The 24889-nt window shown below is 50.7% G+C and overlaps 7 protein-coding genes across 7 annotated transcripts; 3 read left to right on the top strand and 4 right to left on the bottom strand.

Moving 5' to 3' along the window:
- The first annotated feature begins 401 nt into the window (after positions 1 to 401).
- BO87DRAFT_463633 (GMC family oxidoreductase) lies at positions 402 to 2393 on the top strand. The gene is made up of 2 exons (XM_025629245.1): positions 402 to 709; positions 794 to 2393. Exons 1-2 carry the CDS (start codon positions 482 to 484, stop codon positions 2372 to 2374), a joined length of 1809 nt encoding a protein of 602 aa, XP_025474124.1. The 5' UTR covers positions 402 to 481; the 3' UTR covers positions 2375 to 2393.
- A 51-nt stretch (positions 2394 to 2444) lies between these two features.
- Positions 2445 to 3776, bottom strand: BO87DRAFT_381174 (uncharacterized protein). Its single transcript, XM_025624467.1, has one exon. The coding sequence runs from the start codon at positions 3617 to 3619 to the stop codon at positions 2555 to 2557; it is 1065 nt and encodes a 354-aa protein (XP_025474123.1). The 5' UTR covers positions 3620 to 3776; the 3' UTR covers positions 2445 to 2554.
- A 101-nt stretch (positions 3777 to 3877) lies between these two features.
- Positions 3878 to 4896, bottom strand: BO87DRAFT_420211 (alpha/beta hydrolase). Its single transcript, XM_025626993.1, has 2 exons — positions 4408 to 4896; positions 3878 to 4349 (listed from the first exon to the last, which is right to left on the bottom strand). The coding sequence occupies exons 1-2, from the start codon at positions 4807 to 4809 to the stop codon at positions 4023 to 4025; spliced, it is 729 nt and encodes a 242-aa protein (XP_025474122.1). The 5' UTR covers positions 4810 to 4896; the 3' UTR covers positions 3878 to 4022.
- A 540-nt stretch (positions 4897 to 5436) lies between these two features.
- Positions 5437 to 8609, top strand: BO87DRAFT_346295 (amidohydrolase; the record flags this gene model as incomplete). Its single annotated transcript, XM_025620898.1, has 6 exons — positions 5437 to 6629; positions 6678 to 6795; positions 6853 to 6890; positions 6941 to 7785; positions 7843 to 8072; positions 8132 to 8609. The coding sequence occupies 6 exons, from the start codon at positions 5437 to 5439 to the stop codon at positions 8558 to 8560; spliced, it is 2853 nt and encodes a 950-aa protein (XP_025474121.1). The 3' UTR covers positions 8561 to 8609.
- A 1708-nt stretch (positions 8610 to 10317) lies between these two features.
- On the top strand, positions 10318 to 10954 carry BO87DRAFT_451010 (thioesterase domain-containing protein; the record flags this gene model as incomplete). Its single annotated transcript, XM_025628442.1, has 2 exons — positions 10318 to 10830; positions 10910 to 10954. Coding segments are annotated over 2 exons (558 nt in total), but the record flags the coding sequence as incomplete, so codon positions are not given.
- A 391-nt stretch (positions 10955 to 11345) lies between these two features.
- On the bottom strand, positions 11346 to 12276 carry BO87DRAFT_381171 (sulfotransferase family protein). The gene has a single exon (XM_025624466.1). The coding sequence runs from the start codon at positions 12177 to 12179 to the stop codon at positions 11391 to 11393; it is 789 nt and encodes a 262-aa protein (XP_025474119.1). The 5' UTR covers positions 12180 to 12276; the 3' UTR covers positions 11346 to 11390.
- A 376-nt stretch (positions 12277 to 12652) lies between these two features.
- On the bottom strand, positions 12653 to 24887 carry BO87DRAFT_420208 (nonribosomal peptide synthase; the record flags this gene model as incomplete). Its single annotated transcript, XM_025626992.1, has 2 exons — positions 12653 to 12752; positions 12796 to 24887. 2 exons carry the CDS (start codon positions 24885 to 24887, stop codon positions 12653 to 12655), a joined length of 12192 nt encoding a protein of 4063 aa, XP_025474118.1.
- Between the last annotated feature and the right edge of the window lie 2 nt (positions 24888 to 24889).

Raw genomic sequence — 24889 nt, 5'->3', positions numbered from 1 at the left:
GCATGTAGCAAACATGTATCGGCAAGAACTAACGCGGACCCCAAATCAGCTCTCCATTCCAGCAAACGGAGGGTGGGGAACTTGGAGCTGGCAGCCATCAGGATATTCAGTGAGGCTGACCTGGCGCGACGATATCATGCTAGATAATATTTGTATAAGATATTCCTCATACCGAGCCGCTGTGGAAATAGTGGATCCTGATATAATGAAGTGTCGTTGTTCAGCATGCGGCAGGATTACACGAACTGTTTCGATTGGTGGATGGACGGGGTGTAAGACGATCTTACCATCGAGGATTCATAAAGCCTCACATGCTGCGTTTTTCACTCTCTATTTCTCGGGTTAAGAATATAAATGTCTGGTGAGAGCCAGCTTTCTGCAGCCATTCAGGATTATTATCATAAAGCCCTACATACTTCAGCCTTCCTCCGCAAACCTCCTTCCGTATAACGCCGCATCTACTCCCTAAAAGCTACGACCAATGACTTCCTCTCCCATCACACCTTTGGAGGCAGACTATGTGATTATCGGCGGAGGAACATCAGGTCTTGTACTCGCTGCTCGATTGTCCGAGTGTGACTCTAACCGGTCGGTTATTGTCCTCGAAGCTGGGAAAAACCTGATTGATGATCATCGGGTCCAAACACCCGCTCTTTGGACCACCCTGATGGGCTCTGAAGCAGACTGGCAGTTTCAGTCAACGCCTCAGGTATGATTAAGCTGGTGCCCACATATATTCAAGCCCACATAAATTCAACACAAGCCATTCCCGAACGCTGACCGAGTGAGTTAGGCTGCACTCAACAACCGAGTCATTAAGGAAACACAAGGCAGGGTTCTCGGAGGTTCATCAGCTATCAATGGACAGGCCTTCATTGCGCCCACAAAGGCGGGAATTGATGCTTGGGACAAATTGGGCGCGACCGGTTGGACATGGGAAAATTTTGCTCCTTATTATAAGAAGGCGACTACGCTGCAGCTGCCGGATGAGGACACTCGCGACCATATCGGCGTGAGCTGGGTTGATCCTGAAGTCAACGGCAACTCAGGTCCCATCAAAGTCTCTTTTCCTGCTGTGAAGGAAAGCCCTCTGGCAAAAGCCTGGGTAGATAGTTTCCAGGGAATGGGGTATGGCTGTACGGCAGATCCGTTCTCGGGTGTATCCACTGGCGGCTATTCCAACTTGGCATCAGTCGACTTTGAGAAGAAGCAGCGGAGTTATGCCGCGACTGGATATGGTCTGCCAGCTATGGAGAGGCGTAATGTCCGGATTATCACTGAGGCTACTGTTCAACGGATCCTGTTTTCTACTAAGGAATCCGGGGCCACGGCAACTGGAGCAGAAGCCAGGATTGATGGACAAATTGTCACTATCAAAGCTAGGAAAGAAGTCATTCTGACCGCCGGAGCCCTCAATACCCCCAAACTCCTGGAACTTTCAGGCATCGGAAACAGGCAGATTCTCGACCAGTATTCCATACCTGTCATCGTGGAGAACCGGAACGTGGGAGAAAACCTCCAAGATCATCTCATGACCGGGATCAGTTTCGAAGTGAAGCCAGGGATTGCAACCGGGGACCCGCTGCTACGACAAGAGCCCGAGGCAATCAAAACTGCCTTCCAACTCTACTCTGAGCAAAAAGCAGGACCCATGACAATTGGGGGAGTCCAATCCTCCGCATACATGCCACTGACAGGATACTCAGGGCAACCAGAAGCCAGAGTAGCCTATTTCGACAGCTTCCCACCAGACTTGAACGAGCGCGACCAAGTCATCCGTGACATTTACGCGCAAGAACATGAACCCACCTGTCAGATATTCATGTTCCTTGCACAGGCGAACCTCCACGAATCTGGCAAGAGTTTCGTAGGGCAGAAACTTCTACCAGGAAATTTTCTGAGTCTGGGACTCATCCAGACCTTACCTTTCTCGCGCGGAGCGGTCCACATCGCGTCAGCGGATCCAACGGTGTCACCAATAATCGAACCTCGGTACTTTTCAAATCCTTTAGATATGAATCTGATGGCGCGAAACCTACTAAGTCTCGAGAGACTTCACAGCGTCAAGCCTATCGCAGATTATCTGGTGGAGGGCGGATGTCGGAATCATCCGGATGCATTCCTGACGGATCTGGAGTCAGCAAAGAAGTATCTGCGGGATACTGCTACTACGAGCTATCACTTGAGTGGTACAGCGGCTATGCTTCCACAGGAAAAAGGGGGAGTGGTGGATGAGAATCTTCGGGTGTATGGAACTACGAATTTGCGGGTGTGTGATGCGAGTATCTTCCCCCTTATGACGACTGCGAACCCTATGTCGACTGTGTATGCGGTGGCGGAGAGAGCGGCGGATATCATTAAGGGCGCGCAGTAGGGCTTGGTACTCGGCTATCGTGATATTGATATGTGCTACATTCGATGAATACACTAAAGCAGTACAACACCCGGTCTCTATGCTTTGGAGGACCGTGTATAGCCAAACTCTTATTTCTCACACGATATCAGACAACAAAAACAAAATATAACACAAATCTAGTACGCACTTAACCCACAACTAGCCCACAGCAGCCCCCCACCCCGGCAACAAATACCTCGCCAGAAACGGCGCCTGCGTGGTAAAATGCGGAAATCTCCCGTTCTCCACGGCCCTCAACCGATTCGAAAACGTAGGCGGTCTCTCCCCGACCCACCCCCTAGCCCTATACTCATCGACAATACGAAACCTCAAATTCTTCGCATTCGCCGCAGCAATATCATACCACCATTCGGCCCCCTGCACGATCTGAAATGTGAGAATCACAATACTCCCATCCTCCGCTGCGCGCTTATAAGCATCTACATATTCCGGTCCCAATTCTAGTGCCATCGACACGGGGGGCAGATCTCCCCACATGATCATCCACCACTTTAGATCCAGATCGCAGGTCACGTAATCGAAGAGGAGGCCCATTGTGACGCCTCCGCCGTCTTCGAGGTTGTTAGTGGGAGAAGACGAAGGGTCGGGTGGTTCGGAGTCCTTTAGGTTCTGTTGGACGTATCTCTCCAGATCCATCACATCTTTCAATGTGCCTGGGATGCGGTAACGATCAAAGGTTTTGCCCCGGGGCCAGGACCAGACGCGGAGGACTGGGATGTGGGGTGCGGGCGGCTGCTGGGTGAGCATGCGACGCCAGGATGCCTCGGGGTACAGGTACGCCTTACGGCGCAGGGGATATTTTTGGAGAGGGAGCTCGGAGTAGAAGACCTCCGCTCGGGTGAGGTCGTCCTTGACGGGGTGGCTCCACGCGTTCTCATTGCCGACGTATTGCATTGGGAGGAAGTGAGGCGGGTAGCAGTCTCGCGGTTTGACGAGCTCATTGTGAATGGTACCTGGGAAGAACGGGGGGAAATGTTTGATCAGGAGGGGGTTGTAGATGATGTCTTCTTTGGGCCATTGGGCTGGGGCAAAGAAGAGGGCTTGTTGGAGGGATGGAGATTGCTGCATTAAAGAGGCCCAGGCGGTGCAGACGCGTTGGGAAAAGAGGAGGGTGTGGATGTCTAGTTGGATAAGGATGCGTTCGAGGATTTCAGGGATGAGGAGGGAGCGATGAGGGGGTGGTGAGGGTGTTTCTGGTGCCATGGTGGTGGCAGTGATTGTGATTGTGATGACGATGAGGATGAGATGGGGGTACTTATGCAGGGTTCGGGGGTTTGTGGAGGTCGGAATTGCACAAAGGTGCAATGCCCTACCGGGCTGAGAGTGTTGAGGGAAAGGGGTATTATATATTCCGCCAGAGAGGAGAGAGCCAGTAGTAGTAGAGTTGAGCAGGATATTAAGTGTGAATGTGTAATGAGAAGACTAAATCAAGCAACTAAGCCGTTAGCTTCATGCAGGAAGACAGGCGCGGACGGGCTCCGGCAATGGGACCACCCGCCACGATGTGATTCTCAACGCTCGAACCCCTCAATTCAAGGGAAGCAGGATGCAGATGGAAGGACTCGGTCAACCGAATTGGCTGCTCTTTAAATTAATTATATTACTCTCATGCATGTCTCTTCACAAACTCCACAACCTGATCCGGCACCACCAGCCACGGCGTATGTCCCGTCTTAACCTTGTCTGTCTCGAACGTGGCTCCCTTGGCTCGGGCCTTTTCAACCATCCCTTCTTGTGCAAACAATGGGATTGCTCGATCATCTTCACACAGCAGATAGGCAGATGGAATTCGCAGGTACGCCGCACTTGTGGCAGGGCTATTTTTGGTCGCCCATGCATGGGGTCGCAATGTCTCGGCCCATTTCTGGCCGTCGGGAACATCGTGGAAAAACAGCTTGAAGGGATCGTCAGGCAGCACGGTGCCATTCTCCACCTACACCACATTAGAATCACTTAATCGAGATACAAATAAGAGAGAAAGCTGTACTCACATCCCGAACATACCAATCCGGCGGCACCCCGCCAAATGCCCCAATTAAACTCTCACCAACCTCCGGAATAAACGCAGAGAGGTAGATGAGCTTCACCACGCCACCTGGTTTACCCGCTTCTTGGCGCTCCGTCTTGCAGAGTCCATCGAGGGCACTGCTGACGGGGAGACCAGACCAGCTGTGCAGGACAATTGCAACGTCGTTTCCGGCATCGCATTCTTTTTCGACGACACTGCGTACGGCAGTAATATCGGGTTGGAGGTCTTTGACTTCATTGGCTTGCTCGATAGAGGGGAAGGCCACGGTGCGACAGGTATATTCGGGAAGTCTCTCGATGAGTGGGCCGTATGCTACTGGTGAGTACCAGGCACCGGCACAGAAGACCAGGGTTGGGTTGGACATATTGCGATCGTGCAGAAGTAAAATAGATGATGCTTAATTCTACTTCGTGAGAAGGGAGGAGCCCTTAATAAATGGTAGCGATTCAAGAAATGGCCCCCAATTATTTCGTGTATGAAGCGAGGCTCAAAATCGAATGATAGGTCGGCTCGTTAAAATATTGCCAGATGGGTCTTAGGCTTCATTGATCCGCTGTCAGCACTAGATGTAATGGAATTGTTCGTTGGTGGTCGATAAGACGGTGAAGATGGGCCGAAGCGGGAAGACATGCCAAGAGCTTCATCCGTCGCGGCTTACAGGGACGAAGGCAGCATTCGGTCGCCCACGCGCTAGCTTCCGGTTATTGTCTGAAATAGGAACAGTTATTAGGCTTTGTAAACACATGAGAGAAGAGTAAGGAGCCCTCGGATCTAGTGTCACCCACCAATTGCACCATGCCCTAAGTGGACGGGACAGATAGACAGTTATAGCATATCTGATAAGAAATGCGACCGGACCCACTGGACAGATATGCTGACGTCGTACCGGGTTGCAGTCACGCAAGGGTCGACCGACTACCTCTCACCCCGCGATAGCTGTCACTTCTTCCTTTCGACAATTCCGTTTCATTGTGCGGCAGTGGGCTCGACAATGACTGTCAAGGAGGAAACGTTTATTCCGCTGTATCGGAGCTCGTCCTCTAGACGACCACGAGGCCGCACGATAAGACAATGGCAACTGCCAATCTGTGCGGGCATCTGTGCCGCGGCAATTCTGCTGGTCGGAGCCAATCCAAGAGAACTGCTATTGCCAACCAGTGCAACCACACATCATGAATTCTACACTGGACTGCAACAATGCTACGACGCTGAACGTCAACTGCATGTGCCAGATGCTGGGGACAGCTCAAGACAGAATAATCCCCGATGGAACCCGATCTCCGGACAGGCCACTCCGGTTGTTCTACAAAACGCAACCCTCTTTGATGGCGAATCGACGCTCCCAGACGCCGTAGACATCGTCTTCGAGGCTGGTGTTATCACCTCAATTGTTTCCTCTGGCTCAGGTGATGCTCCGCCCGCGAACGCAAACATTATCGATGTTCATGGCAAACATGTCACTCCGGGCCTAGTGGATATGCACTCTCACCACCTGGTAATGCCATTTCCGCAAGTGGTAGCAACGAGCGACGTGAACGAGAAGTCGCTCGGACCAATTACTCATTTCGTGCGCGCAATCGACGGCTTCACGCCGTCCGATCCAACCATCAAGATCATCGCATCGGGCGGAGTCACCTCCTCGCTAGTTCTACCCGGCTCAGCAAACATCGTCGGCGGCGAGGCCTACCCTGTCAAGAACCTGCCCTTTTCAGGTGAATACGGCGAACCCGTAATCGAGGAATTGCTCCTGGAGCACGGTATCCCAGAGCAAGACCGCCAGCGGTATCTTAAGATGGCGTGTGGTGAAAACCCGAAACGCAATTACCAGCACACCCGGATGGGACTTGCTTGGCTCTTGAGGGAGAAGCTTGCAGAGGCGCGGGAACTAGAGCAGCATCAGGCTGCTTGGTGTCGCGGAGCGTTGGAGATCGAGCACACCAGGTTTGATCGAGCGCGGCATATATCGCGCTTCCTAGAACAACAAGGACGGCGACCCGATTCATTCGAGTTGAGTACGTTCGTGTCCTTGATAAGGGGAGAGCTGAATGTGAATGTCCATTGTTATACGCCGGAGGATTTGGAGCGCATGCTGGCTGTCCTCCATGAGTTTGGTATCCATCCTCGGGCTTTCCATCATGCATTGGAAGCGTGGCAGGTGCCGGAACTGTTGAAGCATTTGGAGCCGTGAGTATGTAGTCACTATATGTGTGGTGGTACTAATATTGTATGCAGGAATGTCACGGTTGCCACATTCGCGGACAATGCGCTGTACAAGGCCGAGGCCTATGAAGCAAACCTGCGAGCAGGGAAGATACTTAATGACCACGGAGTGCGGATTGCGTATAAATCGGTATGGTAGAAACCTACTGAACTGTATGGACACGGAATAATACTGATATAATTATAGGATCACACCGGGGAAGAGAACTATGCCAAGTACCTTCTGTTAGTTACGCCCCAGCATCTCTTCCGACAGGCTACTAATAATGTAATAGCGACCAAGCCTCTATCGCTCACTCATTCGGTTTACCGGCCGATAAGGCTTTACGATCAGTCACTTCAGTACCAGCCCACTCAATGCAGCAGGACCACCGCATCGGATACGTGCGTACGGGATACGACGCCGATATCGTCATATGGGACAGTCATCCACTCCAAGTCGGGGCCACAGCTGTCGAGGTTTTCATTGACGGACGTGCGTTGTTACAGAAGCGAGACATTACAGAGATATCTTCGAATTCCGGCTTCGATGATCTGCAACGTGTACCCGAGATGCGACCGGTGGCAGATATCGACCAGCGGATCAATGTCTGTTCGTCGAAGCCACGTCTCGTGTTTAGCGGTATTCAGAAAGCACTTATCGACCGCCCAAGTCTTGATCAAGTGGCCGAACATTTAGTCCTCGTGGTAGAAGATAACAAGGTTTCGTGCCTCGGTGCGAAACAGACATGCATAAGAGGCGAGGACGAGGGGGTCACCGAAGTAGCCCTAAACAATGGCTACATTACACCCGGGCTGATTGCCTTTGGCAATGACCTTGGAATCCAAGCAATTTCATCCGAAGAGTCGACAGGCGACGGATCAAGCGGTACAACTGGCGATCTTTTAAATGAAGCAAAGAGCGTCCACTTTGCCAAATACGGAGCTCATCTTCATGGGGTTGCATTTGACAGAGCGAGAATTGGAGGAGTTACGAAAGCGATTACTCCGCCGCATGGCAGTGGACTTATCAAGGGTGTCAGTGTAGGGTTGCGAACTGATCCTAACGCAACGATATTAGACGGAGGAATCTGGAGAGATGATGTGGCGCTTCATTTCTCGGTCGGACAGGGGGCCAAGAGTGAGTATTTCAGTGTTCTGCGATCTATTAGGACAAGGGCCTAACAAATAAAACCAGACGGAGATACCCCAACTATTGCTTCAGAAATCCAAGCCCTGCGCCAGATTTTGAAGGAGGGAAGTAAGAGCGACGCAGAGCAGCACAGCGTATATGCACAGGCTGCAAATGGCTCTCTGCCACTGGTGGTTGAGACATACAACGAGGACGACATCTCTCAATTGATTCTGGTCAAACGAGAGTTTCCTTCCGTCAATCTTGTTATATATGGCGGCCATGGCGCTGCTCTAGTAAGTCACTCTTATACTACACCCCAGTCAGTGTCACTATAACTTACACCCTATGTCAGGTCGCCAAACCCCTAGCCGAAGCAGGCATCCCAGTCATCCTAACCGGCAACCTGGGAGCACCCGATAAGTGGGAGAAGAAAAATGCTCTTCCAGGGCCACCGCTCAGCGACAGTTCAGCAAAGGTTTTGATTGACGCAGGTGTGCAGCTAGGTCTAGCACTGCAGGGTGATTCCAGACTCCATGGGTTGGCCCGGGAGGCGCGCTGGGCCGCCAAGCAAGCTGACTTAAGTGATAAGGAGGCTGTCGCGCTTGTATCGTCCAATATTGAGCGAATTCTGCGGCTTGATCGTGCGATTAATGATAGCCAAGCATATATAGGGGATTTGGTTTTGTGGGATGGAAACCCGTTGCACGGAGAAGGGTCGGTTGTGGTTGCTGTGGGTGAGGACGGAGGAGTCACGGATTGCTGGCCGGATTCTGGGAAATAATTTCCTTGGCGCTGTTGCACTCATAGAGCGCAGAAATACCTGCAAATTGTACCAGGTAAATATATGCGACCGCAGATAGTTCATTCAGGGACTCGTTTAGATACATATGGGACTTGGGCCTGTAGGTGCTTTAGTCAATATGTCTAGGGCATCAATGTAGATATAGGCGGTGCTCCTGCCACAGACGATGGTGCTACAGCGCTACAAATGCCTCTATGTGAGGGTAGTACGGGGGCATTTCAAGATTGCTTATCGAGTTAGGTTTAGGTGTCAACACGGATATTCTGTCAGTGGAGCGGGCCGTGTTCCCCATGTCATATATAGCTAGATGGATGAGATGGGCATCACTGGGTCTCTTAAATGAAATTGTCGTGGCATTCGATGCTACGACCACTTGATGTATACCGAGCGATTGAAGAGGCCATTAGAACAATGCTCTCATATAGGTTTCGGGTCTAGCTCCAATTGAAGGGGTTAATGGAGATTTGTAGATAATGTGAAATATTGGAACATGGAGTCTTTTGACTGCGCGGAGAGAATAGTGGACTGAAGAATAAACTCGAGGTTACGCCAAGAAACTCTATGGTAAATGCATGCATTGCATGACGCGTGAATGGGGAACATAAACACATTATACTTCAACTCATGCAAAAACGCTTATGATTTGACTGCCCACACGTCAATTGCTCCTCCCTCAAAAGAGGGCCAAGTATAGGAATGAGAAAGACACCTACTTGTATCAACCCCCATCCACATGCTACATCTTGCGACAAAACAACCACCTCATATCCTCACTCAATCCCCACGCCCTCCAATAGTTAACGCGTTCATATATTAATATATCCAATACTCGCGCCGCCACTCAGGTCCTCTGTGACTCCATCTTGGCTGCCATCAGGACCCATATGGAAGCTGCCAACAACAGAAAGTCATTTGCAATACTTGAAGTCGGTGCTGGAACGAGAGGCATGACCAAACATCTCATCCCGCTTTTTTAAGCCACTGGCATTCCCTTTACCTACATCTCTACTAATCTCTCTGTCTCTCTTCTTACGCGTGCAAGACAGATAATATTTCTGGGTGTTACTTGCATGGATTTCTATTAATATAATTCTAAGGTAGTCCTGGAGCCGGAGCTACACTGGAACTATTATCGCGTTATCTCTGTTAACTGTTTTCATGCAACCTGTGACCTCCACCAAAGCCTGTAGTATATACGACAGGTCCTGCATCCAGATAATGGATGCGTAGCGTTACTTGAACTGACGGATAAATTGCTCTGGTATAGCCTGCTCTGGGGGCTCCTATTTGGGTGGTGGCTTTTTGATGATGGCCGGAATTATCTACTGCAGAGCCTATATGCCTGGGAGAGTGTAATGTATGAAACCGTTTATCTGTATGTTGATTTGAGAATGTCAGCCAAGAAAAGCGCGGTGTGCAAGTGTTGTGCGGCTTCACTACTCCTAGTTTCCCAAAGCCATGGCAGGAACTGCAGCAACCCCTCAAAGCGCCCTCGACCCTATTGCATCGGGGGTCCGTCGCTGCAACGAGACAGCGCAATTTATTCCTAATGCCTGATGGCTTCGAAGCGGGGTCAGTCTTCACAGCACTAGCGCCGTACTTGTCGCGCGTTCCAGATACTTGGGCCTACGCACTCAGTAGCCCCTTCCTGTCATTGGTGGCGACGAATCGCGTTGATCTCGACCAGCTACCCTCCATGAGGTGTTGCCAACTATTTATATGGAGGAGATAAAAAAGCGGGACCGTATCTCATTGGGGGTTACTCGCTGGGCGGGGTGGTGGCCTTCGAGGCAGCGCGCCAGCTGGTGGAAACAGGTGAAATCGTGGACCGGCTGGTCTTGATGGACTCGGCGAGCCCGAGTAGGGTGCACTCATTTCCTGATGAACTGGTGCAGTTTCTGGATACAATTGACGCGACCAATAACCACAACGATACTGCCCAGGGAACCGTGGGCAGCAGCGCCCACTTCACTTTATCTCGGGAACAGCTGCGGCAATACCGCGTGCGTCCGCTGTGGGGGTTGCAAGAGGGTCTCATCCGAGACGTGGTTCTCTTTTCAGCGCGCGAGGGGGTCGACAAGCAGGAGACCGTGCCTCGACCGAAGGTGGGAAGCGACGAGCAAAGCGCTGTGGGATGGTTTTTGGATGATCGGGTCGATAACGGGGCGCTGGGGTGGGAAGATTTATTGGATAATGTGCGAGTGATCCGCGTTGACGGGAGTCTTTTTTCATTGATGGATGCGTCGAAAGTGAGTTGCCTCCTTCCTTATATATAGCTCTTGTGCAAGTAATGAATGAAGATTGAGTGACTGTCTGATCTGTGAACAGGTGAGCTCATGGGGTCCGAAATTGGCAGATGTTCTGGTCGGTTAGGGCTGTCTTTGTTCCAGTGGTATTGATGCCTGGTTCGGTGCTAGAATACCATTGTGTAATGATACCGCGTATTGATGCCAATTGCCCGGAAGCAAACCCCCAACTGATCGGTGTCTACATGAATTGATACGTTGATCACTAACACTGAACCGAATGCCGCAGACCTCTCGATTGTGTAGTGTAGGAGTATGGGTCTGTGTCTGACATCGACCAGATGCATGCTTTCTCCACCTTGGATCGGTATCTCTCGCGGCACGAAAAATTGGCGCGGATTATATATATGTTCTGCATGCCACCTAAACAGGTGCAAGTCTTCAAATGGAAGTTAGTTATTACGCCTTGGTAGAAATGTAGTATACCTAGTTTATATTTTCTTCATCGGTAAGTTATGGAGCGTTCAAAGGTAATCAAACCATACACGCCAATGGCACTCCCTTCACCTCCGCAGAAAATACATCCCAAATGACACGCCACCAACCACAGCAAACAGACCCACCCACCGAATCAACCCACGACGAACATGTTGTCTCACAGTCCGAGTGATCGCCTCGGAATCATTAACCCTCGGAAACGGTATATCCTTCGGCACCTCCATCCCCAGCGCCCTGCACAACGGCTCCCACCCATCCCTAACATCAACAAACACCAACCTCTCCTCTGGAACCACCTCCTTCAACCACTCAATATGCTTATGATAGGCACCACCCGGACCCCCATTCCTCCCATATATCCTCCGCCATTGCAAAGCAACCAACGCCAGATAATCCATAAAATGCCTCATTCCAAGAATCGGCAGCATTATGGCGCGCAGAAACCACGACGATCGCACCAGACCTTCCAGTTGCGCCATGCTCTTCGCCCACGCTACCGGGTCGCGAACGGTGCAGATGACCTTGGCGTCGGGGTAGATTTCCATCAGTTCTGGGACGAGTTGGGTACCCGGGGCGTCTGTGATGGCGGCGTAGCCGTCTAATTGCCGGTCTATGAGGGCGAGGGCTTGCTGTCGGTCCGGGGCGTTGTCGTTGAGGATGAGGCGCATGACTTTCATCCATGTGGTGATTTCTTCCGGTGGGCCTGTTGTTGTTTGCGTGCCGCCGTGGTAGACTGGGCCGTTGAGGAGGATGGCGAGGGCGGCGCTGAAGGATGCTGTGCCGGTTCGGGGGAGGCCTGCGCCGATGACGCTGAGTTTGGTGCCGGGTTGGGGGGTCGAGGGAGATTGGCCCATTTTTATGCAGTTGGGTGTTAATGGGATGACCCTTACGATACGAATTGCGTAAATGAGCTATTAATTGAGGGTAGTGACTGCCCCGAGTATATATGATGTCTGTGGTGGTAGATTGAAAATAAGCAAGTTTCGGAGCGTGTAGGTCAAACTTTATATGTAGCGGTCCTTAGTCGGGAATCTGGATTTGACTGGTCGAGAACCATGATTTTAGCCCCAGATCAAAGACTCGAGAGAACAATGCTTTCTTATTATGGATTAGTGCTGACAGGCGTTTGGCTGTTTGATCCTGCATGGTGTCTAGTTTGTCGATGCACTAAAGTGCAGGTAACAGCGGTGGTGATGTGGTACTTCTTCCGGCGAATGGGTTACCGAAGTGGGCCCTGTAGCTGTTGAGGCATGAATTTGATTGGTCCGCTCGTCTGGCCCCGAATGGATGTAATGGTTTCTGTCGGATGTTTCAGTTCGTCAAGCATCTACATCTGGGAATCTTGGAGGCTGGCTTCTTTGATTGCGGGAATGTTCATAGATGACAAATCATGAACAGTTATGCCCGACCGACTATTCCGGATCGGGCTGTAGATACGAAGAGACGCGCTAGTCCTATTTAGAAAGTCACCTGGTCTGCTCCTTCGTGTCTCCATCTTCCGTCGACACGTCGGTTCTCGAAGACCCCCCATTCATCCGGGACTCTGAACTCGCGCTGCTCACTGCTCGATTCTCTTCTATAACGGCGGTGCAGTGCTCATTAATGAACTGACTGATTCCAGCCACACAGCCTGCATCCTTCATCAACGCGTAATGGTTGTCGCAGTCGACAACGCCCAAAGTGATGTTGGTGCAATGTGCCTTCCACCAATCTACCACTCCGTCCTGGAGCCGATCGGGTAACGCCACATGAAGGCACTTACCCTCATAGACTGGTGGACTTTCAGATTGCTCCAAGGCTCTAACATAGCCATCAAAGCACTTTCGAAGCGCTAGGATGTCTTGAGAACTGATCTCCGATCTGCCCAGCGAGCTCATAATCAAATTGTCCTTCTCACTTTCACCCTTCCATGCTCTGTTATCCACTTCATAAGTGCCGGGGTCGAGTAGGACTACCGAGCTGGAATGGGCACCGTATAATTGGTCCCATTTATGGGCCATCTCGAATGCAATGAGTCCACCAAATGAATACCCCCCAAATATCACAGGGTGGTCAGCCTGAATATGCTCTTTCATATCAGCCAAGTAACGACTAGCCCACTGCGAAAGCGTATCGGGATAACGAGCTGCGCCCATGAATGGGTCGTCAACTAGGAGGACATCAATCGTGCCGTCTAGTAATGGCAGCAGTGGCTCGAATACCGTGGATTGCGCAAGGAACGGATGAACAAGGACAATGGTTGCCATACTCCCTTGGCGCATGTGAAAATGTAGGTAACTTGTATTGTTTTTGGCGGCTGACCCCTGACGAACTCTGGCTGCTTGCGACTGCACTGTTGAAGTCTGTGAAACGTCTATCAAATCGAGGTGTAGCTCTTGTCGACGAAGTATTGCAAGCAATGCTATTGCGCGAATGGAGTCACCGCCCATGATGTGAAAAGCTGCAGTGATGTCAACAGAGTCTTCGTTGATCCCCAGCACCTTTGCCCAGAGTGAAGCTATTTTGTCTTCTAGGCTTCCCGGCGCGGCGCGAACAGGCGTGTGAGGGTGCCTCGAACGGTCTTTTAGACTCTCTTTATGTCTGTCCTCGGCCATCTTGGTGATAGCGATCCTATCTAGTTTACCACTTGTTGTACGCGGTAAGGGTGTTGTCTGCACCCAGATGAAGGCTGGAACCATATAGGAAGGAAGGCTTTGGGCCAGATGCTCTTTGACTGTGGCTTCACATATGACATCTCTGGGCTGGAGTGGATGGACTACTTCAACAAGCGCTGTCAGGGTCTCAATTCCGCTGCCGCTGCTCTGAAGCTTAGTCACTGCACATGCAATGATCTGTGGATGCTTCTGCGCCACCGAGCAAACCTCTTCAGTGTCAATTCGGAAGCCGCGAACTTTTATCTGCCCATCCAGGCGACCAAGGTACTCAAGGTACCCATCTCCGTGGAGTCTTGCTCTATCTCCCGTACGATACATTCTCCCCCGCCCCGTCGGCGAGAACGGGTCAGGTGTGAAATGTTTCGCGGTCAAGTCAGCTTGGCCTAGATAGCCTTGTGCCACTTGTAGTCCACTAATGCATAACTCACCAACTGAACCCAGTGGGACTTGCTCCGAAGTTTCGGGATATAACACCCGAATGTGTCTGTTCTGGCCGGGCTCTCCGATGGGAACAAACGATCGGCCTCCGCACACATCAACATCTGGTCCTTGTACCTTGCAGGCTGCTATCTCAATGGTCGCCTCGGTAGGACCATAACCATTCCAGACATTCATTGTCTTGGGTACGCGGCTCAAAGTACTGAGTGGGAAAGGCTCACCCCCAAAGACCAAAGAGCGCAGAAAAGATAGCCCTTCGTTGTCAAGGTCGTTCAGTATCAGCGTACCCAATGTGGGAGTTAGTGACAGATGTGTGACACTCAGATCTTCTAAACAATGGCTCAATCCGGAGAGAATATCCTGTTGTTTACCCAACAAGAGACGGCCACCTTTGCAGAGCGTGGCGAACAAATCTCCCATCGCCGCATCAAAGGTAGGAGCAAGAAGCGCGAGTCTGTTTGAAGTCCATGAGCAGTCAGTACTTCCTCTATTGGAGGACAAAAATGATGCCAAGTTCCGATGATTGATCATCACTCCTTTTGGAATACCGGTCGTTCCTGAGGTAAAAAGCACATAAGCCAGAGAGTCCAGGGGTAAAACTTTGTGCTTGTACGTCTGGCTGGTATACTGGAGAAGATCATTTACTGTCAGTGCAGTTGCTCCCGTTGACTTGACAAGACTTTGTAGCTTCTCGCCACCACTTATACCGTCCCAAAGGAAGACATTGGCTGCGCTTGTTACGCATATTGTCTCCAGCCTCTGCATCGGATGGTCGATGTCCATGGGAACAACAGCTGCTCCGGCCTTCAGGATGCCCAAAATGGCGCCAACCATGTGATATGACTTCTCGAAGAAGATCGGCACGTATCGCTGCTTGGTGGTTGCACTTGTTAGATAGCTGAGAATTTCTTCAAGGCCGAAAGCAATCTGATTGCTTAGGTCGTCGAGTTGTCTGAACGTAACAAAATCACTCCTTTGAACTTGCAAAGCAATCTTGTCTGGCATTTCCATTGCGCACTTGCGAAAGAGTTCGATAACAGTAGACAACGCACCACCGCCCTCAGACGATCCCCCATCTTGGTGGCCCAACAATTGTTCGATGACAGTTATCTCTCGCTCCTTGATTACGAGCTTAGCCTCAGGGTATTGATCTTCCTGATTTTGCATGGAACGTGTTTGCATGAGGTCAATTGAGTCGATGATATGCTGCAACACCCAATCTGCATCTTCTGGAAGTATTGCCGCCGGGTCAAACACACATCGCATGTGAAGATGGCCTGTGAGCTCTTGACAGAACACTTCAAGCACCATGGGAAAGTCCGTACGCTTCAGCTCACCGTCGGCAATACTGAATCGGTTCCATGGAAATCTGTGATTCTTGGCATTTGTGACTTGTGCCTGAAAAACAAAAAGCACCTGGAAAGGAAGCAAGTCGGGGTTCTCAGTCAAGCGTCGGATAGATTCGAGTCCAAGATGCTGAAATGGCATCGTGTCTAAGTACGCATCACGGGTGCGCATGAGGAGTTCTTCTATTGAAAATCCCCCTCGTCGTCCGTCACTAGAATGCTGCTTCGAGTTAACTGCAAGCGAGATTCGTACCGGATGGGTGGCGATGCAGGGGCCTTTGACGAACTCCGAATGAGCTCGGCCACTCGACACCTCACCGAATATGACGTCGTCTGAGTCACTATGTACAGCAATGGACAAAGCTAAAGCTGCTCGAACAAGACCGGCCGGGGTGGTGCTGTAAATTTTTGACAGTGCTTCTGCATCTCCGTTCCATTCAGCACGAACTTCATGAGGGAATTGAATTCCACCCATAGGACCTCTGAGACCACATGGAATTGGCCAAGTACATGCTGGTGCCCCATCTAGGTATTTCTTCCAGAAGGAGGAGCCTACTGATCGATCCTTCTGTTGCAACGTGCGAATGAACTTTATGAACGGCATGTGGCTGCTATTGTCATCGTTTGTTAGGCTATGGCTCTGAGCATGGTGATAATCACGGGATAGGCCGTTCAGAATATACGACAGATAGGCTTCATCATATAGGGCATGATGCATTGTCAATTCAAGTTGCATGAAACCTGTCACGTCGCCTTGCCTCAATGCCAATGAAACCTGTATATGGCCCATCCCAAGGTCAGGCGGCTGATTGTACTCCTGTTGCCGTAGTGTCGAGACCCTTTTCACTTCGTTGGAGTCATACCGGAGGACGGCCTGCAGAAAGGCTCCACTACACATTCCGTTCAAAGAAATATCTTGCGTCGATGGCATGAAGGCTGTTCGAAGCATTTCCTCTCGTGCTACTGTTAAATGCCACGCTGATTGCAATGCTCTCACGTTCAGGTGTCCGTCGAACTTCAGCTTCATGGTAGCCAAATAAGCGGGAGAGTCTCCGAGGACAAGGTCAGCAGTAAGGACACCCTCCTGAAAGGGAGAACACGGAATTATGTGCACTATGTCTGCTGTGCAAATGCCGGCCGCCTCCACAGCTTGATTCCATTCATCGTGCACGACCGGTTCGTGATCAGCAAACTCATCAATGCCTTGTATTCTGCCACTCTCTGCTTCTTCGCTACTTTCATAACGGATTTTCGAGATTCTGTTTGCCAAAGCTCCTGGCGTTGGGCAGTCAAATAGGTCTCGGACCGTTATGGCACACTGTGTGCGCTCAATGATCTTGGATATTGCTCTTGTTGCCATCAGGGAGTGTCCACCGAGATCGAAGAAATTCTGTGTAACGCCCATTTCACATCCAAGAACGTGACCGAATGCTTCGCAGACAATCACTTCGAACTTAGTTCTCGGACACACGAAGGTCATGTCAGCTGGTGCGTGCCTAGGTGCCATCGTGGCTGCAATTTGAGACAGAGCTTGTCTGTCTATCTTGCCACTATGACTAGTAGGCATGTCCTCAAGAACGCTTATCAGAGCCGGAACCATGTACCAAGGCACGCGTATCTTCAAGAAATGCTGCAGTTCTCTTATGATATGGCGGGTCGGCTGACCTTGCATTGGCCGGTTGCTGAAATCTCCAGTTGAGCGACCTTCATGATCGCTGCGAAATCGAAACATGGTCCTTTGTCGTCCATCCTGGGACTTGATGCAGTGAAAGATGGCATCCAGTCCTCCGTGTTGGGAAAATTGTCGCGCCCAACTTAGTTCCACATGGAACCCTGCCAAGGTACCCAGATCAACAAGATCCATTGCCGAGAGTCCATCAACTTCATCTGCATTCTGACGGATCGATGGTAACCAACCAATATCTGTCATTGTTGTCCGGCTGGAAAATGCCTCAACGACTAGTCGTTCGAATACAGTCTTGCTGTGCGGGATGTTGGCGATGGCTACGACAGCTGATTCTGAGCCTTCCTTCAATAGATCTAAGAGCCCGTTCCTGCTTAGGCCTTGGGCGCTGTAGTCGATCCACTGATCTGCATCTATGGTATGAATGATGGGGAGATAGTCTTGTCGCACAGCATGGATGATGGCCGAATAACGATAGCAACTAAGCTCGTTTGTCGCTCGCATTCTCTTCGGAAGTATCTCGACGTGATGGATAAGATCTGGGAATTCAGCTGCTAGTGACGTGAAAAAAGCAGGGTCAATCAGTAGCTCAGTTTCATTCTCCACAGTATCTGCCATACTTTGACGGATATATTCGGGGGTAATCTTTTCCTGTCCGTGCAGGGCCTTGGTGACCTGGAATTGCGCATATAGAGCGTATGAACGTATGTCTCCGAAGAAGAGGGTCTTGGCCTGATGCTTTCGCAGAAGATCCAAAATGAGTTTGGACAGATATTCCGCACTAGGGAAATACTGCGCAACAGAATTCACCACCACGATGTCGGGCGATGAAATGTCAGGTGATATCTTGTCTAAGTCACTGGCACTTCCGATATGCAGCTGTACTTTGCTTGCTAGAGTCGGATTAACTTTGCCCATCATGGTATTGACAAATTCCACTATCGATTGTACCGGTTCAAGGCCAACATAGGTCTGCAGGTCGTTTGCAATATTGAAAAGAATCATTCCTGAGCCGGTACCAATCTCAACCACGTTGCCTGGCGGTGCACCATTGAGCAGCGTTGTGATCGTATCGTCCAGCCACTCCCCCATTTCTTCTTTGTCGATGTCAGCACCATCATACATTGACTTCCATCCAGAGAAGTCCCTACCGGCCTTACGAGGGTCGATCTGGCTGTCATATGTGACTTCACTGAAAATCTGCTTCCAAGCCTGTTCAGATTCCTGTTCTTTTCTACCCCTTGCTACCTCATCCAAGGGGACATGCTTATCGCCCCCCTTCAACATCGTGACAAAAGCTACTAGCCGACCCTCTTGATTATCAGGCTGCTGGAAGAGTACCGCGGCGTTTTCGACCAGGCCTGAACTGCGAAGAACGTGCTCGATCTCCTCGGTCTCAACACGAAAACCTCGAATCTTGACCTGGCCATCCAACCGGCCAATGTATTCAAGCTGTCCGTCTACCGGACGGCGACGAACTCGGTCACCCGTGCGATACGCTCTTAGAACCTGACCGCGAATGTCAATGTTGACGAAACGATTCACATCCCTTCGTGTATCGGTATAGCCGCGCGCTAGGCCATCGCCGACAACAACAAGTTCACCGATTACACCGGGTGGCACTAGACATAGTTGCTGATCCACAACATATGCCCCTGAGTTAGGCACTGCTTGTCCAATTGATACACCGTTATGATATCCGCCGCCCTCCGGAAGTCGATAAAAGGTGCTGATAATGGTATTCTCTGTAGGGCCATAAGCGTTTACAACATTACACTGAACTAGCTTGCGTGCTTTGATCATGTCTTTGGGATCCGCTCGATCTCCGCCCACGACCAGTGTATGAAGCTCAAAGATCGAAGCCGATGACTCTGTGAGAAGCTGTTTCAGCAGGGCGGGTGTAATAAGTGCTACCTCAATGCCTTCCGCATGAAAAATGTTGGAAAAGGCTTCAAAGTCCGTAATGGTCACACTGTCAATGCAAATCACAGTGCCGCCGTTGAGCAGGGGAGTGTATATCTCCCAAACTGCTGCATCAAAAGCAATGCTGGAAATGTGGGCGAATGGCTTTGCGGTAACCTCTTCCTTGAGTAAATCGCAGCCCTTCACTCGTGACACAACCGCCCTGTGCTCAATCATGACCCCTTTTGGCTGTCCGGTGGAGCCCGAGGTGAACATAACATATGCGAGGCTCTTGGGAGTAGGCATTATATTATCAACATATGCAGGGCTCTGACCAATACCGCTCGACAGTCGTGCCATGGGGACAACATCTACCCGATCCAAGTGGGTAACTGGAAATTCACAACCGGAGCCGACCAGAACAACTTTATTCCCTTCAATAAAAGAAAGAATAGTCTCTATTCGAGCAGCTGGGAACTTGATATCTAGTGGAAGATAGGCCATATTTGCCTTAAGTATTCCCAGGAACGCTGCGATGGTCTCGCACGATCTGTTTGCGAAAACCGTGATCACAGTCTCTTTTGGCAGTTTCAAATCGCGCAACCAACCCGCCATCTTGTCGGACTCTAGGTCAAGCCTGGTATAGCTCCATTGATACTGATTGTCCTTGACTGCTGTTCTATCTGGATATGCGGCTACCTGTTCGCGGAATACATCGATTATGCTCGAAGTTCGAGGGTACGGGGAGCGGCGGATGTCCAACAGTCCCATGTCTGCAAGCGCGGAGGTACCGCTCGACAGGGGAATTGTCTCAATAACCGAGTGCGAAACTTCAAGACCAACTCTCAATATATCTTGAAAGGTCGATAGCAACATCTCAATCGTTCGACCATGGAAAAGCTCAGTGGAGAATATGAGGTCACCCTCCAGGCCATCTCCACACTGGCAGACGTGAAATTCGAGGTCGAACCTTGTCGCATATGTCAGGCTAACCAGTTCCGAGTCGATGCCTTCGAGACTGATCTTATTAACACGTTCTGGGTGGAATGCGAAGATAGTTTGAATCAGTGGATTGCGTGAACTATCCCGTATTGGGTGTAGCTCGGAGACAATCATCTCGAAAGGCACCTCATTGTGTTCGAAAGCCGCCGCTGTTGTCTCCTTTACCCGTTGAACCAGTACCTCAAAGGAATCGCTTTCCGAAATTTCGACTCTCATACACTGCATATTCACGAATAGCCCAATTATATCTTCAAGTTCCTCACGGTTGCGATTGGTGATTGGAGTGCCGATAGTCGCATCAGCTGCCCCTGTCATTCGGTAATGAGCTGCCCGAAAGGCCGCCAGTAGAACGATGAAGGGTGTTATCGAATGTCGCTTGCAGAGCCTTTCCAAATCACTGTACAAAGCACCGCCTATCTTGATTCCCCTCACAGCAGCCTGTCCTGATGGCACATCAGGCCGAGGCTTATCACACGGAAATTCGGCCGGGTGGCTGCCTCGCAGCTGTTGTGTCCAATACGCTAAATGACGCTGTTGCTGCCGGAGCTGTTCTTCCTGACGTTGCCATAGCGAGTACCCTCGGTATTGGATGGGTAGGGGCGATAATATCAACGAGGGATCTTTCCCACGGAGGGCCTTAGAGTAGAACAATGCGAGCTCTCGCAAGACCACCCCCAAAGACCATCCATCTGCAATTATATGGTGGATAACGATTGAAAGAACATGTTCTTGGGAGCTAACTCGCACCACGGCGACTCTCCACCCGGGTTCATCCGTAAGGTTGAATGGCTTCGTCTGTTCACTGCGAAGGACTGAGTAAAGCCTTTCGTCACCAGGACCATGGTCCCCAGTAAGATCCAAGATTCGGATAGCTTTCGGCGAAAAGGGCTGGACTACTTGTACATTCATGTCGCCTTTCACTTCAAATGTTGTTCGCAGCGTTTCATGACGCTGTTCAAGCGCTAGCAAAGCGGCCTCTAAGGCGTCGAGGTGCAATTGCCCTCGCAACCTGAATGCAAGTGGCATGTGGTACCAGCTCAGATTTGGATGGAGCTGTTCCAAGAACCACAAGCGGCCTTGTGCGAAGGATTGCTCAACAGTCATGCTATCTGGAGCTCGATAGGTCGGTAGGCTTTGCGGTTTGCTTCCTGCAGAAGCACGAATGCGCGCACTCAGCGTTTCTGGAGTCAAGCATTCTAAAACATCCCGGAAGGTGATAACAGTGCGGAGGTGTTTCCTTATTTTACTCGCCACCCGTATCGCTATGACAGAGTGTCCTCCAAGATCTAGAAAATTGTTTGTAATGCCAACCTGGCAAGAAAACACGTTGCTGAAAGCTTCACAGACATGCCTTTCCAATTCGTCCCGCGGATGGACGTATTCCAATCCCGCTTGGGACGCTTGGCTTGCTAAAACCTCTGTTGCCCGAGATGACAGTGCTTTCTGATCAAGCTTGTTGCTAGGTAAACGAGGTAAGCCATCATCAAGCTTCACAATGCGCGCTGGTATCATATAATCTGGCAGGCTCTGGGATAGAACGGTCTTGAGCTCAGCTACCAGATTCGGCAAGTCACACTCTTCAGCTGTCGCATCGGTAAATGAGTCTTGGTGGTTCGGCTGTGTCTCAATGAATGCAACGAGCGCTATTCCATGGCTCGAGTCGCCTGTGGCGACTGCGCAAGCCTTCACTCGAGGATGCTTCCTAATCTCCATTTCTATTTCGAGTGTTTCGACACGCTGCCCTCGAAGTTTCACTTGCTTATCTTTACGCCCGGTATACTCCAGTTTTCCGTTGGGTAGAAATCGTCCAAGGTCTCCAGTGCGATATAGCTTGCATTTCTCATCTTTCGCAGAAGGATCTGAGACAAAACTTCTGCCAGTAATCTCGGGCTGTCCCAGGTAACCCCTCGATACTTGGGACCCACTGATGCAGAGTTCGCCAATGTCTCCGCTTTTGACCCTTTCAGTGCCTTCAGGTGCCAGTATATGAATACTACAGGATCCAAAAGAGCGTCCAATCGGGACGCTTGACTTATCTTTATCCTCCTCTGATACAGTGTATGTCGTCGCTACGAAGGTTGTTTCGCTTGGGCCATAGTTGTTGTATAATCGACACTCCTTAGGGATACCCTCTATGAGGGAGGGGTGGAAAGGCTCTCCGCCGACCATCAGGACGCTCAGGTAAGCTGGGACATGGTCCTTCAGCAAATCTGCGACCAAGGGAGACGTATTCAGATCCGTAACGCTGGTCATCTCCAGCCATTCTGCCAGAGAGGACAGTATGGCTGCGTCTGGACCGAACACTAATCTTCCTCCGCGACCCAATGTGCCAAATATGTCTGCCATGGCTATGTCAAAGGTGCGGTTTGAGAGCTGCAGCTTGTTGGTCGTCCAGGTTCCTAGAAAATCCGGCTCGTCGGCTTCCATGAAAGCCACCAAATTACGGTGCTCGATCATGATACACTTAGGCTCTCCAGTCGTTCCAGATGTCACTTGAATGTACGCAAGCGATGAACCTAGTTGCTCACTCCGGATGAACGGAAGTGTATGCTTGTCCTGCATCCTGGCCAATTCGTTGAGCGCAACGATTGCCTTGCCTTCCCTCCTGGCAACTTCGTTCAACGTAGGCGTGTCAGCCTTTCCATCGTAAAGAATGAATGGCACCCCTGCCTTCCGAATGATCCCCACTATTCGGCTAGCTGGCAGACTTGCATCGATATGCACGAAAGCCGCCCCTGCCTTCAGCACCGAGAACATAGCTATAACTAGCTCAAAACCTTTGTCGAATGAAAGTGGGATAATGAGTTCTTCACCAGGAGACGTTTGTTGGGTACGATCGATCCAAAAAGTTAAGGATTTAGCAAGCTGATCACAACGATCGTTCAAGTCCTTATATGTCAAATAGTCGGAGATCTCGTATTGCAAGGCAATCTTCTCGGGAAATCTTCTAGCACTCCTCTCCAGCAGGTCATGCGCACATGCACCGCCTTCGGCCCTCATGTTACTCAGAGAATGATGTGTATGTCCAGTGCACTTCTCTATGGTAATGTGAGAAGTAGCACTGAGCATGATAGTCTCTGGTGACTCGCCGACATGCTTATTGTTGGTTTGGATCTTCTTCTGGTTCTCCAGGTAGACAGCTGCAACGGGACATAAACTCAGGATACTGTGGACCGCAAACTCGAGAGTAATGTCTCTCCTTGTATCATGCTCATGTTGTTGCCATTCTAGGGACGCGCAGAAGAACTGTTGGAATGCCGCAATGGTATTGTCTGTGAACAGGTCACGGTGGTAGCAATTGCGGACGAGGTAGGAATCCCCACCACATGGAATCAGTTCGATTACCAAAGGGACATCTGACCATGAATCTTTGCCTTCCCAAGTCCAGGTTCCGACTCCAGTGGAGGCACATGACTCGATGTGACAAATAAGAGACACTGAAGATCGATATGCCGCGTTCGAAATGAAGGAGCACAGCTCGCCAGGTGAGAAGGCGTGGTTAATGTCGCATCCCGAAGCAAGACTTTCGGCAACTCTTAGGAGTGATGTGTGGCTATCATGTTGAGTCCACCGAATCTGAGGCTGTAGAATTGGACCCAAAACCTCTCTATGGTTCGAGGGGAGTGCTCCTCTGTGTGGCGTTAACTCTAAAAATGTGGCCTCTTTTGTCCCGTCCAATGTGCAGAGTGCCATATATAAGGCCTGCCGCGCTCGCAACAGGCAATCGGTCCGAGCGTAAGGCATAGCCACTTTGTCAATCGTCACACCATACCCCTCTCTGTCAAGTGGCTTTGTGCTACCGAGGACGGCTAGGAGAGGAGGTGCTCCCGCAAATCTTTCTCGAACCCGACGTTGCATATCATGGCTGCGTCGGAAAGCCAGGCCCTTGTGGGCTGCAATGAAGTCGGACACGACGGTGGAACCGGGGGCCTGCAGCTCATCCCACAGGTAGCGCAACATCCGACAAGCCGAAGACTCGTCCAGGATTGCGGTATGGTAGCACAGTGATAGACGAGAACCTTTCTGGTCAGGCAATGAGTTGATTGTTAACCTCCATGGCATCTCTCCATGCCATTGGCGAATTTCTGAAGCGTCAGATAAACCCAGCACATGAAAGTCGATAGGGGAATCTTCTGTATTCGTATCCTGAGTCGGTTCTTCACTGACAAGCTTGATATTCGCTACTGGGTAATCGGTTCCAAGAACTAACATCAATATCCGGGCCGGATGTTGTTTTGTGGCATGATCATTCCAGCAAAAGAGGGAACGTAGGACAACATGTCTTCGGGCCAGTGCATGAGCGGCATTGTTCAAGTGAGCCACATTGAGTCTTTCACGACAGGTGAAGTGTTGTGCTTCCACGTTGACCTGATGTTTGCTGTCCGCAATCGTTGCAACAACCATCTCTTCCTGGAACGCCGATGCCTGATGAACCGCCTGCACGCTCATTGGCGATAGCCTGGCAGCCCACATGGCATTCACTGTTGCCTGGGAAAAGCAATGTGTCTTTTTGCTGTCATTGTTCGCCTGATCCATTG

This window comes from Aspergillus neoniger (genome assembly GCF_003184625.1).
Source record: "Aspergillus neoniger CBS 115656 unplaced genomic scaffold BO87scaffold_62, whole genome shotgun sequence".
Classification (NCBI taxonomy): Eukaryota; Fungi; Ascomycota; class Eurotiomycetes; order Eurotiales; family Aspergillaceae; genus Aspergillus; species Aspergillus neoniger.
This window is presented reverse-complemented; position numbering and strand designations above follow the sequence as displayed.